This window comes from Rhipicephalus sanguineus, chromosome 4 (genome assembly GCF_013339695.2).
Source record: "Rhipicephalus sanguineus isolate Rsan-2018 chromosome 4, BIME_Rsan_1.4, whole genome shotgun sequence".
NCBI classification, from domain to species: Eukaryota; Metazoa; Arthropoda; class Arachnida; order Ixodida; family Ixodidae; genus Rhipicephalus; species Rhipicephalus sanguineus.
Window position 1 is genome coordinate 11,212,466 of NC_051179.1, and position 16,239 is coordinate 11,228,704.

The 16,239-nt window shown below is 45.2% G+C and overlaps 1 protein-coding gene across 3 annotated transcripts in view; it reads left to right on the forward strand.

Moving 5' to 3' along the window:
• LOC119389376 (receptor-transporting protein 3) overlaps positions 1-14,439 on the forward strand; it is a 68,898-nt gene extending 54,459 nt beyond the window's left edge. For all 3 annotated transcript variants that reach the window (XM_037656600.2, XM_037656601.2, XM_037656602.2), the window contains one exon: positions 10,574-14,439. In XM_037656600.2, the coding sequence (XP_037512528.1) occupies positions 10,574-10,729 (156 nt within the window). In that variant the 3' untranslated portion in view covers positions 10,730-14,439. The remainder of the gene's footprint in view (positions 1-10,573) is intronic.
• The last annotated feature ends 1,800 nt before the right edge of the window (positions 14,440-16,239 follow it).

Here is a 16,239-nt window from a genome sequence, read left to right on the forward strand (position 1 = left end):
CTCGCAAGTCTCTTCTAGTCCCTGTGTGTTTTGCGCGAGTAAGTGAAGGATGAATTTGTTCCGACTAGGCCGAATTTCAGTTTTGATTCGCAACTTAGTAAAGTCCCTTGTTCGCACTCAGCAAGAGTCGCATCTCGATGTTGGTATCCGACTGAGGAACCTGTTTTCTCGTCAGCACTTCGTTGGCAATATTGAAGAGCCGTGCCATCAAGTGCCTGAGGGTACTGCCGTGTTGTACACAAACAGGGCAGGCTCAGCGGGCGCAACAAGAATGTAGCGCTGGATGTACGCGTATCGTTTATTGCATGACAGACGTTATCGGTGCGGCGGCTGTCGAACTGAACTATAATAACAGCTACAGACCGATAGCCGCGGAGACAGCTCGCATGTTGAGGGGATGCCGGCCCAAACGAAACCATCGAAGGCACCGGAAAGGCGCCACTGCAGCACCCGCGTCCACTGCGTGTCGGTCCTCTTTCCCCGCCATCCACGCAACCGGGTGTCAAAAGACGGATTTGTCGATAGACCGTCGGCATGCACGATGTATCTGTCTTTTGGGACGATCGAGTCAGCCTACATGACAAATCTGTCTTTTGGGACGATCGAGCCAGCCGCTAAAGACCACGCGATGAGAGAAATATTCCCAGGAACTGGGCCGAAGCTTCGCGTGATTGCAGTCAGACTGGCTCAGACGAAAAGAAAAAAATTGCACCATCTCCCACTAAAGGGAACCATGTGGGGATGCGAAGCAGCGCATGGGTCGACTTAAAGTTTCGTTCATCACGGGCACCTTGCCCGATGTTAACGCGTCCTTGCAAGTATCTGGGGGAGCGGACCGACCGGACACCTTTGCATATTCTGTACTTATGTGCATTTTTGTTGACATGTTCTTCTTTTTTATGTTTTATTTTTTCCCGACTTTTCAGTATTCAATGTCTATCTTTCCCACATCTGACCTTTGCCTTTTTTATTATATTTTTAACGTTTTATTCGTCTTATTCTCATTTTCTTCCTTTCTTTTTATATTTTAACCGGTTTGTTTAATTTATTAATTCGTTTTTCAAAATGGGATAGGCTGACCCGCACTAGATTTTTCAACCACAGGCGCCTCGGAGAGCCACACTAACAGGGCAGGATTCCTGCACCCATGCCGCCACTTTGACACAGACACGAGGGTTAAACTGTAGTTCTCAAACGGCCTCGTGCGCATGCACAATCTTTACACCCACACACACGCAACGGGTAAGCGACCCTTTTTTTCCCCCTCTGGAAGTAACCGCAAAAGGCGCGGGGATCGGGGCTTGCTCTGCCACGGATGCACCCCTCGTAGCAAGTAATTGCTGCCGCCCAAGCAAAGGAACAATGCCCCCCGCGACCTTCAAAGGCGTGTCGCGGAAACCGCGCTATGCGTTTTGTTTCCTTTGTGCCATTTCTATTTTATTTTATTTTATTTATTTATTTTTATTTGTCTTGTTTTGTTTTAATTTATTTTTTCGCCCGTATCTACGGCACCTGCTCCACTCCGCCGAAACGGCGCTTGTTTCCCCATTCTCTCCTTTCCTTGCTCTAGCGAATGAGCCGAGAGGAACTGTTTGACACACTATACGTCACCACTGTCAACTTGACTTATTTATTATTTTCTTCCTTTCCTTCCTTCAACTAAGAGTGACCACGACGATTTGGGATGTTCGCATAGCGCCGTATTTGCTCATAAGCCCTGATCCACCGGTCGAAACCGTTGGCAAATAAAATTAAGATAACCGCTTAGTTGTGTGTCTTTTCTCTTCCTATATATATATATATATATATATATATATATATATATATATATATATATATATATATATATATATATATATATATATATATATATATATATATATATATATATATTACATGACGTGATTTTTTTATATTCATAGAGCTGATCAGATGACGCTTTTCAAAACCGTTTGTTTTAAATCAAGAAAGAATCTGCACAAACAAATTGTGCAGGCTGGGCCGCCCTATACCGCGACAACACAGTGTTTAATAACATTTTGGAAATATTACCGTGAAGTTTAAAAAGTACACCCAAATTTAACCTGATCATCTGAGCATTACATCTGCAAACTTCACAGTCTCAGTTTGACATTGTAAATACGATGAGTATGAAGAACCTGCTATGACTTTAATACTTTAAATTCTCACTTATTAAACAAAACATGTGGCTGACAAAGCAAGGTACTTCGCAGAAGTCTTCAGAATAAGTCGAGTGTCAATTTATTTACTATTAGATCCCTCTAATATAACGTCTTCCTTACGAAGAAGACCAAGTTCAGTCAATTAATACTTAAGAAAGCCACACTGAGCTGGTTGTGCATAGCTATAAGATTATAAATGACTACGAATTTATGTGCTAGGTGTCGTTCCTTGCCCTCCTACTGTTCCCAGCTTGGGTGGGGGTGTACGGGAAAGCGGTGAAGTGGCCCTTTACTCCTCCCCTTCGGTTCCTTCAAGTAAATAGACTATACGTAAACTGTGTAAGCTCAAATTTTCCTTGAAAAAGAAATGTGCGATTATAACGTTAAACTACCCCACATTGTTTCCTTCAGTGTAGATCGTTAGCTGTTAATAATTGGTCGAAATTTCATGGGTCATGCTCACAGCACCTGCTCGTAAAATGACGCAACAAATGACACGCAAGTGATCCACCGCGTAATTACCACGTACGCATGACTGCGTAAAAAATAATAATGAACTATACAATACGGCGTATTGTTTATCATCGGTTCTTCGCTATTCGTCAAAAATTTTCAATGTGCCATAATATCGCCTTTTTGTTACGCGACGTCACAAGTCTGCGAAAACTCGCGGCGTTAAAATGAAGTGTGCACAATAAGCAGCACATTACTATGTTGAACAATAACTCATTTTTTCGGAATAGCCAGACAGTGTCTCTTCCTAAACATAATTTAAGAATGCTGCCCGCCAATCCCATTGGTAGCGGCTGCTTATAGCAGAGGGCGAGATGGATTCACATGTGTAATTGTGTATAACAGGTATGCTTTCAGTTGTAGTATAACGATGTTGAGCTGTTTTTGCACGTGTACAACTCTCCGCGAACTCATCGTTGCTGACAGAGAGGTAGAGAGAGAAATAAACATTATTAGGAACGGACACAATCCTTTGTAGGTGGGCAGCCTTCTTGGTCCAGAAAACCGTGGGACGCTGATCATCTCCCTGGGGAGGTAGATCAAGTAACGGGGCAAACTTGAAAGCTGGGCTTCTCAATGTGCTCGAGTCCACTGCCTTGTTACAAGCCGCCGCGATCGCTGCAGGCTACCATATGATAAGCAAAGTGAAGCAGGCTAATCGGAGACTAAAGTGTGAATCTATTTTAGCTGTCCTGGCTAGGCACATCTAAAATACTGTACACTTCTGCACATTCATAAACTCACAGCAGCTTGGATATGGAGCAGTGGTTAAGACGCTCGCCTTCGGATAGTGGGCACGCGGGCTCGAATCTCGCCTCGCGAAGAAACTTTTTTTCCCCAAGAATTTCTCTCTCTTTCTTTCTTTCTCTCTCTCTCTCTACTCGTTGTCTCGCCCATCAGAGTTATTGCATCCCATGCCGGAAAATCGGCGCACGTGTTCTGGGAGCAAAGCAGTGGATGATGCAGAGGACGAATAGAGCGCGTGCTGGTTCACGATGATGATAGTTTTCTGTCCCGCACCTGCTATCTCGCGCAGCAAGTGCGAGGCCACGCAAAGCTGTGGCATCGCGGTTGCTAGGCAACGTGATGCGCTACTCGGTGGTTTTCTGTTGACGACGCGCAAATTACGGTGAGCTTAAACAGCTTTGCACTTAAAAAACGCCAGGCCTGCGCGGAACACGCAACCATAGGTCAGCAAACTCACTCATGAATCGACTCACTCAGACTCAGATCGGGCTATGAGTATGAGTCTGAGTGAGTCCAGGTGAGTAATATTTTGGTGAGTTTGAGCCCCAGTGAGTCTGGTTGAAGAAAATTTTAGTGAGTCTGAGTCCGAGTGAGTCCAGTTGAGGAAAATATTGGTGAGTCTGAGTCCGAGTGAGCCCCAAGCGCAAAATACATTTCTTGAGTGAGTCCGAGTTAGCTCCACCTTTTGTTGCCGACATACGGTCCTATCTACTCATCTTGAGCATTACTATCAGCCTTATATCGGCTTAGATTTATACTCAAGTCTATTCACACATATCTCAGCACACTAGCATTCATGCGCCACTTCAGTATTTATCGATCAGAGGCGTGAGTTAGGAGGAGGGGTGCCATGACCTGCCCCCGCAAACTCTTTCTTGGGAAGTTCTTGATAAAAAATATATCGTGTGAATCGCGCATTTCATAAAAATGTCCCTACTGAATTGACATATGATAATGATGATACATGATGGTAACTCGTATTTGAAAGTACAAGGTCAAAAGGCGCATCGTAGAGAACCGATTATGAGAGATATTGGCGTTAAAGGGTATGGACAACATGATCGAAACGTCTGATTTTACGCCAGCGGACTCATGAGTCGACTCACTCAGACTCATGTGAAGCCGTGAGTCTTGACTCTGAGTGAGTCCGGCTGGTTGGTATATTGGTTAGTTTGAGTCTGAGTGAGTCCGGTAGAGAAAAACTTTTGTGAGTTTGAGTTCCAGTGAGTCCGGTTGAGGAATATTTTGGTGAGTCTGAGTCCGAGTGAGCCCTCAGAGCAAAATATATTTCTTGAGTGAGTCTGAGTGAGCTCCAATTTTTTTGCCGACCTATGCACGCAACACAGTCACAGTGAAAGCTGGAAGAGCGGCCTTTCTAGAGGCCGTTGTAAAGCCTCTTGGGGCAACTACTTCAAGTACACTTGCAAGGTACCCAGTACGCCATAAATCATCATAATTTCTGCGAAGTAGGGAAGCACCCACTGTGCCATTATTCGTCATTCTGGGGAGAAGCGAGGTGCCCGCTACACATCTGTAAGGCATTACGTGCACTTTGTGATGCTGTGGCTGATCACGATGCAGAATTATGGCTGAGCCCTTTAATGGGTTGGAAGCTTTAAACGACCCACTCGCTGCGCAAATCGCATTGTGTGACGCTCATGGTTGTTATTTTAAACTTCTACCAGGCTATATCACGCATGTTAACCTTATTCCTTGCCTAACATGACACCTGTATAGGGTCTTTTTGCGAAGGAGTTTCAGGCACTGGCGTGGCTCTATGGTGGACTACCGGACTGCCACGCTGAGGGCCCGGGTTCAAATACCCTCCGATCCTGGATATTGTTTTCTCATTTTGCGCGATAGCGGGACACCAGCGGCGGCGGCGACAAACAACTGCGCCACAAAAATCGGCTGTTGTTGTGACCTCCTAAGAGCTTTCGCTGGAAAAGGCAATCAGTATACACATCAGGATAAGAGACATCACTTTAAACAATGCTTAGTCAGATGTTGGAAAGGTACATGCTCGCCTATCGATGATCATCTATGTACCTGATCGAGGTGCATCGGCTAAGGATATTGTGGAGATTGAAAGGTACGTCGTCTAAGTTCAGAAATGTACCAACCAGCCCAATGCAAGACGCTAATACAACATCATGACGTTGACTTTCACCGCCGCCATTCCAACTTCTACCCGAGTTTCAATGACCATAAAATGCGACGCGACAAAGGAAAAAAAAAAGTAGCGGATCACTGGTTTAAAGATGCTCCCGTATAAACTGTCTGTTCGTATTAGATGCGCGCAAGGTGACTTTTATTCATAATCATAGATCATTACATTTGGAAGCAAATTCAGGGATCAAGCACGCTGCCGAACGAAAACTGTTGAGCGACACTCGTAAACGGCTTGGCTCTAATACGAAGCGACAGAGTGTGCAAAAGCTGGTCACGTCATCGAATCCATACTTGCCAACAGACTCCACAAACCGTTTCTGCTAGTCGTGCACGTACTTACAATTGAGGTTTTCATTTCGCGACCTTTTCACAGGTCACTTCAGCCGACACCAGAAGGGTTCCTTTCTGTAAAGCTCTCTTGCCGTGCGAAAAAGCAATGCGCGGCGTTGCACGTCGAAGAAACGGGAAATGGCAGCCGCTGGCGTCGTTAGCGGATGGATTAGGCGAAAAAGAAAAACAAAAATTGCACCCACCCCATTGATGTATCCGATGCACCAAAGAAAAATTCGATTCACGAACTGTCAGTGTTACGCCGCCTAAACGCAAAAACAAGAACGAAATAAAAAAAGTACGCCTGTTTGTTTCTTTGATCCTTTTTTGCAATACTAAACTGTTGCATGAATGAAAACACACGACGTAAAATAAATATTTGCAGTAATTAAGCATTTTAACTTCTATAAATAAGGAGGCGTCTTGCGCAACTAGTGCCCCCCAAATACTAAACAGGGCCGCGCGTTTTCGTTTCTCGCGGGCTATGTTTCAGGCTTGGCGTTTAGCACGTATAGAACAACGGAATGCTTTACGTGATAGCCTGCAATTTTATCATTCACATTCTTCCTCTAAACAAAATATATTTGAGAAGCTGATTAATTATTATTAACCTATGTGATTAAGAAAAATACCAGAATAGTCGGACAAAAATTTTTTTCACAAGTTACGTGGAACACCTATGTAGCTGCTGCACAGTTAACAATAATGCGCCACAGAAAATAGGCATGTTCACGCAGCATTCACTGTCAACGCGATGGAGGGTATGGGTTGTACGTACACATCGTAGGCCAGATCAAAGCCATCGTCGAAAGTTTAACACTCGCGGCACGCAATGTGCGATATAGTGATACGAAAAACAAAATGAAAAAATTACAAGGCCATCCCCTACCGAGAAAATGGGGGTAAGCGAAGCTTGACGTGGGTGCACGGTAGATTTTTTTTTTAATCCGTTGGGGTCACGGTGGGGTAATGTACGTTGCTTTAAAACTTCAAACGCGCTGCGTCGTTGTTCTTGGAACGAATCGCACTGACGTGTAACACGTTGTGATAAAACCACAACCGGTCGCACACACTGCAGCTGGCCCCGAAGCTCGTGTTCGGAAAGTCGCGTTGAAACTTGGCCGTCGCAGCGGGCTTCCGTATTCCGCTCAACTCGGAATCCGCAGCTCTTCGTTGACGTATAACCGCGGCTTGAGCAGACCTCACGAGGGGTTCTGCACGTCGACGACGAGCACTTTCCCGGGCGAGTTCATGCTGTTCTTAATGCAACGCCGCCTGCTCCTCGGCAAAATGCACGACGCGCGGCCGTGCTATCCCAACTCGGAGACTGACCTGAGGCGAGAGAAGGCCTGCCGAGCGCGCACGAACCCCCTTTCCCTCACTTATCCTCCGTGCGATTCACCAAACGACGTGACTTTTTGGGCAAGTTGGTTAAATGCATCAAAAGGTGTCATAGTGCTAACACACCCGTACGAGGAAGACTTGTCCCGTTGCGTCTTCCTCGTCCGTGTGTGTGAGCGCATGACACCTTTTCACCAAACGAGCCCGAGCGGTGGTAAGGGTTACGTCCGGCGGCGCAGCTGGATCCCCGACCAACTATTTATCGCACATTTTGCGCACGTGCTCTGCTATGGCAGCAACTGGTTTTCCGACGTGACTACTACAACGCCGACGCAGGCTAGCCAATACCAGGTTTGCTTGAAAAATTAGATTCGGAATTTGCACTGGTACCTGTACAGGATGGGGCGCCCTCCCCAGGCCCTTTCACATCACAGGAGAATATGCTGCCGACTATTTCCGGTCCCATCCCCCCATTCCTCATTTCTCCCGCACCTCAGAGCCTCGGACTGGGGTAACCTTCCCCCATTTCTGCGTCCGTGCCACACTGCCACTAAAAAATGTTTTCGTCATCATCTACAACAACAGCCAGTCAGTCAAGAACTTTATTCATATGTCCTGTGTAGAGCTGTGCGAATAGCAAAATTTTGGGTGCGAAGCGAATACGAATATTGAAGTGTGAGTGCGACTCAACGCAACCTAAACGAGACGGCACACGCCAAGGCGCGCGAGCTCACAAACCGCACCGGCGATCGTCGTCTATGGGGCAACACCAAAGACCGCTTGACCAGCTATAATGAAATTACCAAGGCCTTCTGCCTGGCCCGCCGAACCTTTCCTCCGCCCAGCGACAAGCTGAACAGGACGCAGGCGGCGGCCCTCAGACAACTGCAGACGCTCACGTACCCCAACCCCGCACAGTGTAACAGACTCTACCCATATACATACCCGACAAATATATGCAAGGTCTGCCACACTGAGGTCGCCAAATTAAATCACATGCTCTGGGACTGTGACAAAAACCCGCTAGGTGCTAACTCCGGAACCCTTCCGCCGCGGTGGACCGCTGCCTTGCGCAGCCCCAGCCTCGGCGACCAACTTTGGGCTGTCCAGCAGGCCCGCGAGGCGGCGGTGAGGCAAGGCCTCGACGTCCCCACGTGGGAGACCTAAAGCCCAGTCGGCGAAAGCTCTGCCGGACCATCAATAAAGTTGTTACCAACCAAAGTGCGAATCGAATCGAATATTTTTCAAATATTTCTCGAATATTTCTAGAATATTTTTCGAATACTTCGAAGCGAAATTGCAGAAAAAAAAGTTAGAGAGGATTCCTAAGCATATTCTTATGAGATAGCAACATGAAAGTGTTTCTTTTCGCTAGGCCGGTTGATGAAGCACTGGCGGGCTGGTGTTTCATAGTTGTCTTATCAAGAATGAAGCAATGTAGAGGTCGAATTCCATTTATGTACATGATTTGGTGCAACCAAAGTGTTGCCGACAACACACGTGATGCCATTTCCTCAGCCTCTCCTCTTTCAACTTCTGTGGAAGCCCAACTGATGTGGCGGACAAGGGTGTGCTCCTTTCAAGTCCGGACTTCCAAATCTGCCTAGACGTCGATATATAAGAACATCTGAAATTTTGGATGCTAAAAAGCTTCGGTGTCCGATTTTTCGAACTCCCTGCCCAAATTTCAGGTCCAAAACAGCATTAATTGAGCCCCCACCTCTGCCACATCTTTATCTCCATGTTGGACCCAGCGTTTTCTTGAGTTAATACATTTGCGACCGTAGCGAAGCTTGAAAGGCAGCTTTGCCGCTTTACGGGGGTGTGATGAGGTGAAGCATATTGAAAATCTAGGGACTACTTTCAATCGGACGTTGACTGTGTCTTAACAAAGTTCGACCGTAACGGAGCTTGAAAATGCAGCTTTGCCGCAATACGGGGGTGTGATGAGGTGAAGCATATTGAAAATCTAGGGACCACTTCTAATCTGACGTTGTCTTGGCAAAGTTCGACTGTAACGGAGCTTGAAAGACAGCTTTGCCGCAATATGAGAGTGTAATGAGGTGAAGCATATTGAAAATCTGAAGGGGTCACTTTCAATCGGACGTTGACCGTACTTATTTTTGGGAAGTTCGAATAGTTCGAATAATAAATTCCAGTGCGAATCGAATAGCAAACATTATTCGAAAAATATTCGAAATTTCGAATATTCGCACACCCCTAGTCCTGTGGAGTTTAAGCCCTTCATGGTTTCCTTGTTGTGCTGCAGATGACGAGACGAGGAAGGTAGGTCGATACAGGGACACAGGACAGGTGGTGCACAACACCTGTCCTGTGTCCTCCTGTCCTGTGTCCCTGTATCGACCTACCGTCCTCGTCTCGTCATCTGCAGCACAACAAGGAAACCATGAACGACCACCAACTAGCCCAATTCATCGCTCTTCTAAAGAGTTTAAGCCGCCGGGGGATCCAGGGGAGACACTCTAGCAGCCGCTACCGTACAGCACTGCAAAATAAAGCTACCTAAATAAAACTTTAACAAGTACTAAAGCTCGTTCGACACCCATACATTCACATTACGCAATTTTCGTACGTACAGTGCGAATGATTAAGTAATGTACAGTGATGTCTGCACGAGCTCATTCTGTCATCTTATTCTATCAAAACTGCGCCTAAAACGTTGGGGGCCTGCATCGGGAGGACTGAAGAAGACATCAGTATTAAAACTACAGCATTTTTTAGAAATTTTGTTGTAGATGTCGCTAAATGTGTCTTTGGCAGTCTGGGGCTGTCAGGGACAATTAATGTAACACCAGCATCAAACGGTCCTTTTTGATCGCGATTGGGCCTGATCCGGGTCGAATTTCTTGGTCATGACTGGCTTTTTTATGCAAGCTGCAGAAGGGAGCCAATCACTGTAGAGCAATTTGATCCGGAATGGGCATAATCGCGATCAGAAGAGCTCCGTGTGGCATCGGTATAAGAGGCCGGAAATCGCACCAAAGGTACAGTGCTTGACATGCTTAAACGAGAGTGTGGGCCCTTACAACACTCAATATTATTTTCTAATACAGTTTTAAAAAGAAATGTGTGGGAAAAAACAATTCAGCCTGCCTTGTGCAGCTTTTTTTGTTCTCGGCTTGGATAGGCAGTAGGGCCACACAATATGCATAAAACCACCGCTAACCTTAACAATGGTGTACGCTTGTTTCTGCCACAAAATTTTCCTCCTTTCCTTTTTGTTGCGTGAACCAAACACAGTGGTGTCACCAACCCGTGGCTTGCAGGTGCTGGTCAACATCTACAACCGGGTGGGCCAGGTTTACTACGGCTTCCAGCAGCCGCCCATCCACAAGAACCGGCGGCCAGGGAAGCCACGAAACCCGCACAATGCCGACCTGTGCCAGGCTTGCAAAGACGGTGTCTGCTCCGAACGGAGGTGATCGCACACCAACTCTTCAACCACACCAGCCGCGAAACTCAATAGTGGACCCCCATTCTATGAACGGCAGCACTGATTGATTACACCATGAAATGAAAACATGGTCGCGCCACCTGTACTGCAGTTGGGTGAACTGAGGCGAGCACAATACACAAACCTTTTGAGTGTTCAGAGCCTTGAAAGCAATGAATGATGATTGTAGGGCATGCTGCCAGCCCTCAGCGGCCACAGTCACAGTCACAGACCGTGGCCAGATTTTGAAAAGGTGGTTTTGCAAGAGCGCAAGTACGACTAAATGTTTTGGAAGGTAGAATCACAGACGCCCGGCCTTTCGATCACAGCCAAGAAGCAGCGCTCTGTTGCATGCACGTCAAGTTGCAGCTCACAAGAGAACTGCATAAGCTCGCTGAAGAGCACGCATCTGGTAGCAATAACCTTTGCAAATATTTTGTCAAAAAATGCACACCACACGAGTATCAAGTCTTCCATACGAGGCAATATGTGCCACACCTGCATCCGACTTGTATGATGGTTACATAAAAGTCCAATGAGGAAGATGTTTCTACGATAGTGAATGTAAAAGAATGTGTGCTAGAAAAGCATTGTAAAAAACAAACAGAATAGGCATTAAGGAAAGTATGGTCAGCTCGCTTTTTACAGAAGAGACTGTAAAGCAAAAACTGCCAACATGGATGTAGCAAAGCATGAAAACATGTAATGATGAGCCTGACAAGTTTGCTTTATTTCTTTAACCACGGAAATGGCAAGCAAGTTATACTGCCTACCAGTTTCGCTAAATAAGTGTGTTCTGTCTGCTGTTCATTGTAGATGCTTTCCAGCAGGTCGCTTTACAACTGCGTGTGTATTTGACGTGTGTCTACGAAGGATGGTACAGTCGATGCGAAGCAAAACAAAGATCAACTCAACATTCAATGCAAATGAAATTTGGCCAAAAATCACAGTTTCTCAGGACAGCACACGTGTATGCCTGCCTGTGCAGGGCGTTGCTGAAAACAACACACACACATTGTTTCGCCCTTAAGAGAAAAAAGCTTTAAAAAGAAGACAGACAGAGAAGTCAGTCTGACTGCTTCGGCAAGCTACTCTGTTAGGAAAAAAAGCATGATGGCTGGTGATGATGACAGAAGGGAGATGCATTAGAATAACAGAGCTGAGCTGGTTAGTAAGTATTCATTCTAAAAAGACAGGGCATGCAAACATGGACACAAGAAAGAAGTCATGACAGTTGGCGTTTGTGGTGTCGTGACCTCTTTCTTGTGTCCGTGTTTGCACGCCCTGTCTTTTTAGAATGAAGATGCGACGCATAGCGGGAAAGCCTGCTTAAAGCCTAGAGACCAGACCTGTGCTTTTTATAAAGTAAGGTCCGGATGGCCTTAAACTAAGTTCCGAGTCATGCCAAGGGCCCAGTAGTACCTCCTCTCACAATGGTTGAGGAGGCCATTACCAATAACATTTTTTTTTTAAATTTCGTCGTTACCTAAACAAAATTTATACCTTCAAAGTGCAATTTTGGTAGCCGTTGACCTTTGACATGTAGCAGTGCTCTTACAGCTCCAAGCCCCAAATCATGGCAAAATTCACAATCATTAAAAAGCTCTTTTTTTTTTTGTAGCTCAGAGCCAGCTCAGAACTTTAGATATGTTTACGTGACACACAAGAAATGCCAAATTGTGTCTATTATAATATCCAAAGCTCACCATAACTACTTTATTAAAAGTATGTTGCAACAGTCCTATCACAATTTACTTCAGCTTTGCTGTAACAAACTATCTGACCTATTTCATTAGGAAATATGTGCACACATTCCTGAGCTCAAACCAGGAGAGGTGACCGCAAAGCATTGCAAGAAAGTTCTCAGGAAGCTCAAAGTTCAAGCAAATTTCAGTAATAATCTCAATTCAAGCAGCATGGGCAGCTGTACTAATTATACAGAATATTGAATAAAAATCTCATAAATAGCATTCTTGCAAGTGCTTACGTCAGCTGTTCGTTTTATTATTATGATGATGTAACTTTTTTTTAAGATCCCTTGCAGGATTGACAGTGAATTGGGAAAGGAACAATAACGTTCTCATTTTCATTTCTTAGTTCGCTTTCTCTAGTGCTCAACACACAAGCTATATTTGTGAAGGATGTAACAGTGCTGCAGAGTGTTTACTGAAAGGTAATAACAAGCAAAGCCGTAATTATCTTGCTGCTAATTTTCAAAATATTTTTACTAATTTTGTAGCTATCAAAAAGCGACTTCGATCCCAAAGAATGTACGTACACACTATGCTTTCTTTCAGAGGCACAGCTTTCCCATATTTCAAGCAGGGGAAGGGAACTTGCCGTGATCATTTTACACATGGTCCATTTCAGAAGTTCAGAAAAAAATGCCAGTAATTGGAGCTGCCTACGGTTTGTGGTTTGGGAGTGTCACCCTTTGCCCACTCGAAGGCGACGCTTATGCCTCTCTTTTCCTTTTTCATGTTGCTAATATGTTTGAAATAGCACCGATATTGTTGCTTGTAAGCACCATTGCAGTTTTTTGCTGTTGTTACAAGTACATTCCTCAGTGAACAAGTGCCTGCATGTTCCTTTTCCACAGTCGCAATACAAAAGGTCCTCTGAACCACCACTCACACGGGTTTGATGAAAGTACACATTCCACGGGTAGGTGACGGAGTTGGGAACATCTCAGCTGAATTTTGCAGCTGTGCGGGGAGCTCACAAGCGAAGCGAAATCTCTCTGACCACCCTCTTTTGGAATAGATGCCTGCTCCCTGCGGATGACCGGCCACTAGTGGCTATGCCCTGGCGTCAGATGGCATGTGGCAGGTTTGGATGAGTGCACTCTTTCCCATGATCATGTATATATTGTTTGGCACAGTGAGGCAAACAAGGTGCAGAAGTACATAATTTTGGTATTAAATTTTGATAAGAAATGCGCACTTTCAAGAGCAACCAACTGTCACCTACTCATGCTCAGCCAATAGGAAAAAAATGCAACGTTGTGGGGGTGGGGCACCGCAAAAAAAAGACGTTGAGTAGCACTGACAATTGGGCGAGTTGATACAGATGCATGGCTTCAGAACGGCGCAACAAGGAAGACTAAAAGACGAAAGATCACACGGCGCTTGTGTTCGTGTGATCTTTCATATTTTCGTCGTCCTCGTTGCACCGTTCTGAAGCCAGGCAAAAAAAGACATTGAGGGCCGATGGGAAAATTCAACATAGCACTCATAATATTTCCGCTCGTCTTTCTTTAAATTATCTTGGCGATATATTACTGGGAGGCACTTAACTCATTCCATTTTTTTGATACTTCGACAAAAGGTGGTTCAGGGTCCTTTTAACATAAACACCAGTGAATTCCAATGACACATGCCTTATTACTGTGGTAAAGTGTTGAGCTAACACATAACCCTAAGTAATGTACTTACGCATTTACGTAAAGTACTTAGCAATGCACATAGCAATTGCACAAAGTACACCAGCAATCTCAATTGTTACTTTCGTTACTGACTTTGTTTATATCAGCTGTGATGCACATTTTTTGCTTGTTTTATCATAACAATGTTGCTTGCCTGTTGTTCTATTGATACCAGTTGTTGAAAACCTCAATTCCAAGTAATGTGTACAGTAGCATACTTGTGCATGCTCAAAACATACATGTTCTGTGCAATAAACTAATTCTGTCACGAATTCTCTCTGTCACATCATGTCTTTCACTCAGCATATTAGAACATTTCAGACTACGGTGAATGTGAAATTTGATGTGTACAACAGCAGTGGCCTGAAGTAAAGCATTCACCCCGTATGCGGGTAAGTACTCTATCAAATCCTGGTGTCGCTGAGAAGTCATTTGAACAAGCAGAGATGTTCCCTGTCCTGGTGCTGGCCACTTGTGGGAGTTATCTTGAAAGTGTGCCCCATATGGAGATTGTGAGGCTGACAGCAGCACTGCACAAGTGATGTCTGTGCAAACGTGAGATAGTTGAAAAACCCATGGTCTTTTCTCTTCAAACCCAAAAACAACAAACAATAACCATGATGAACCATCTGCAAAATGTTTACATGTGAATGCTTTTGCACACATTAAAATCCCACCTTAAGACAAAGCATCACCTGTCATCACGTAATGCCACATTACCACTAGTGCACTCTTCTAAAAGCTCACACACATTTGTTGTGCAGCAGCAGATATAGTTAGGTGTCTTCCATGGTGTGGAAGTGCTATGTTTGCAAAAGTCTTGCATGGCTAAAAGACTGGTTGCAGCACTGGCATACTATACCGCTGTAAACCTTCAAGTGGGATGAAATACAAATGCCAACCAGTAAAGCACGATACACACTCTGTGCAAACACGATACGACTCTGCCCAAAAAGGTAGGTGACAGAGCAAAGTGGAACAATAAAACATACTAAGCATGCACTCGTCCAATCACAGTCTTCCTGCAGGGAGATACACAACAGAAATGGCAAAGAGAGATGTTATATGCAAGCAGGCAAATAAATTTAGAAGTTGGCTGAGAATTACAAGGCACATTTAGGACAGGATAAAATGGCATCAGTCTCATTAGCGTTATAATTCTGTTGCATACACCACTCCTGCCATCAGCACTGTTTTCCCATAATGATTGATGACGTTTCATTGTAATTGCGTTTTGTGAGTCCTTTGTGCTGACTGCACGCCTACTACACATTTGTTATTCCAACTTACCAAAGTAAAGCATATCAGTTGGTAAGACACGGAGAATTTATGCTTGCTCAAAAGCTACTGTGGCATTGCATTTGCTGCTAACCCATGCCTGCGAGTGTGAGAAGTCAGCAAAAGCGGCTCAGCTATACAGCCTCTCATGTCTTTGCGATGCAGACCAGTTTCATGGTCACATGAAGCTATGACAGGCTGCCGATATGCAAAGATGGGAATAATGAATGCAGTACGAGGGGCGTTCAATAAAGATTTCCCCTGACCTACTTCCTGTGGACGGAGAGCAACGAAACTTTGCAGATTTATTAGTACTTGTCTATATAGGTGCCACCCAGGGACAAACACTTCTCCCATCTTTTTATGCAACTGTAAACACCTCGCTTGTCGAAGTCGACAGGGTGCTCCTAAAGCTATGTTGTGACTTCAGGAATCAGAGTCTCATCATCTGGAAAATGCTTGCCCTTCAAATATGACTTCATTGTTGGAAAGAGGTGGAACTCCGATGGTGCGAGGTTGGGATAATAAGGGGGATGCGGTAGAATTTCAAAGCCGCCGCAGCGTGCTTCCATCTGGGCAACATGTGAGTTGCGAACTGGGGCACTGTCTTGCAGAAGGCGGACACCTTTGGTGAGCATGCGACGTCTCTTGCTTTTGATGGCCTCCCGCAATTTCCGCAGCAGTGAAGCACAGTATGCCCCAGTAATCACGGCACCCTTTGCTAGGAAATCCATGAAGACTACCCTGTGCTGGTCCCCAAAGACTGAGCATGACCTTGCCCGCCAAGGGCTGGGTGT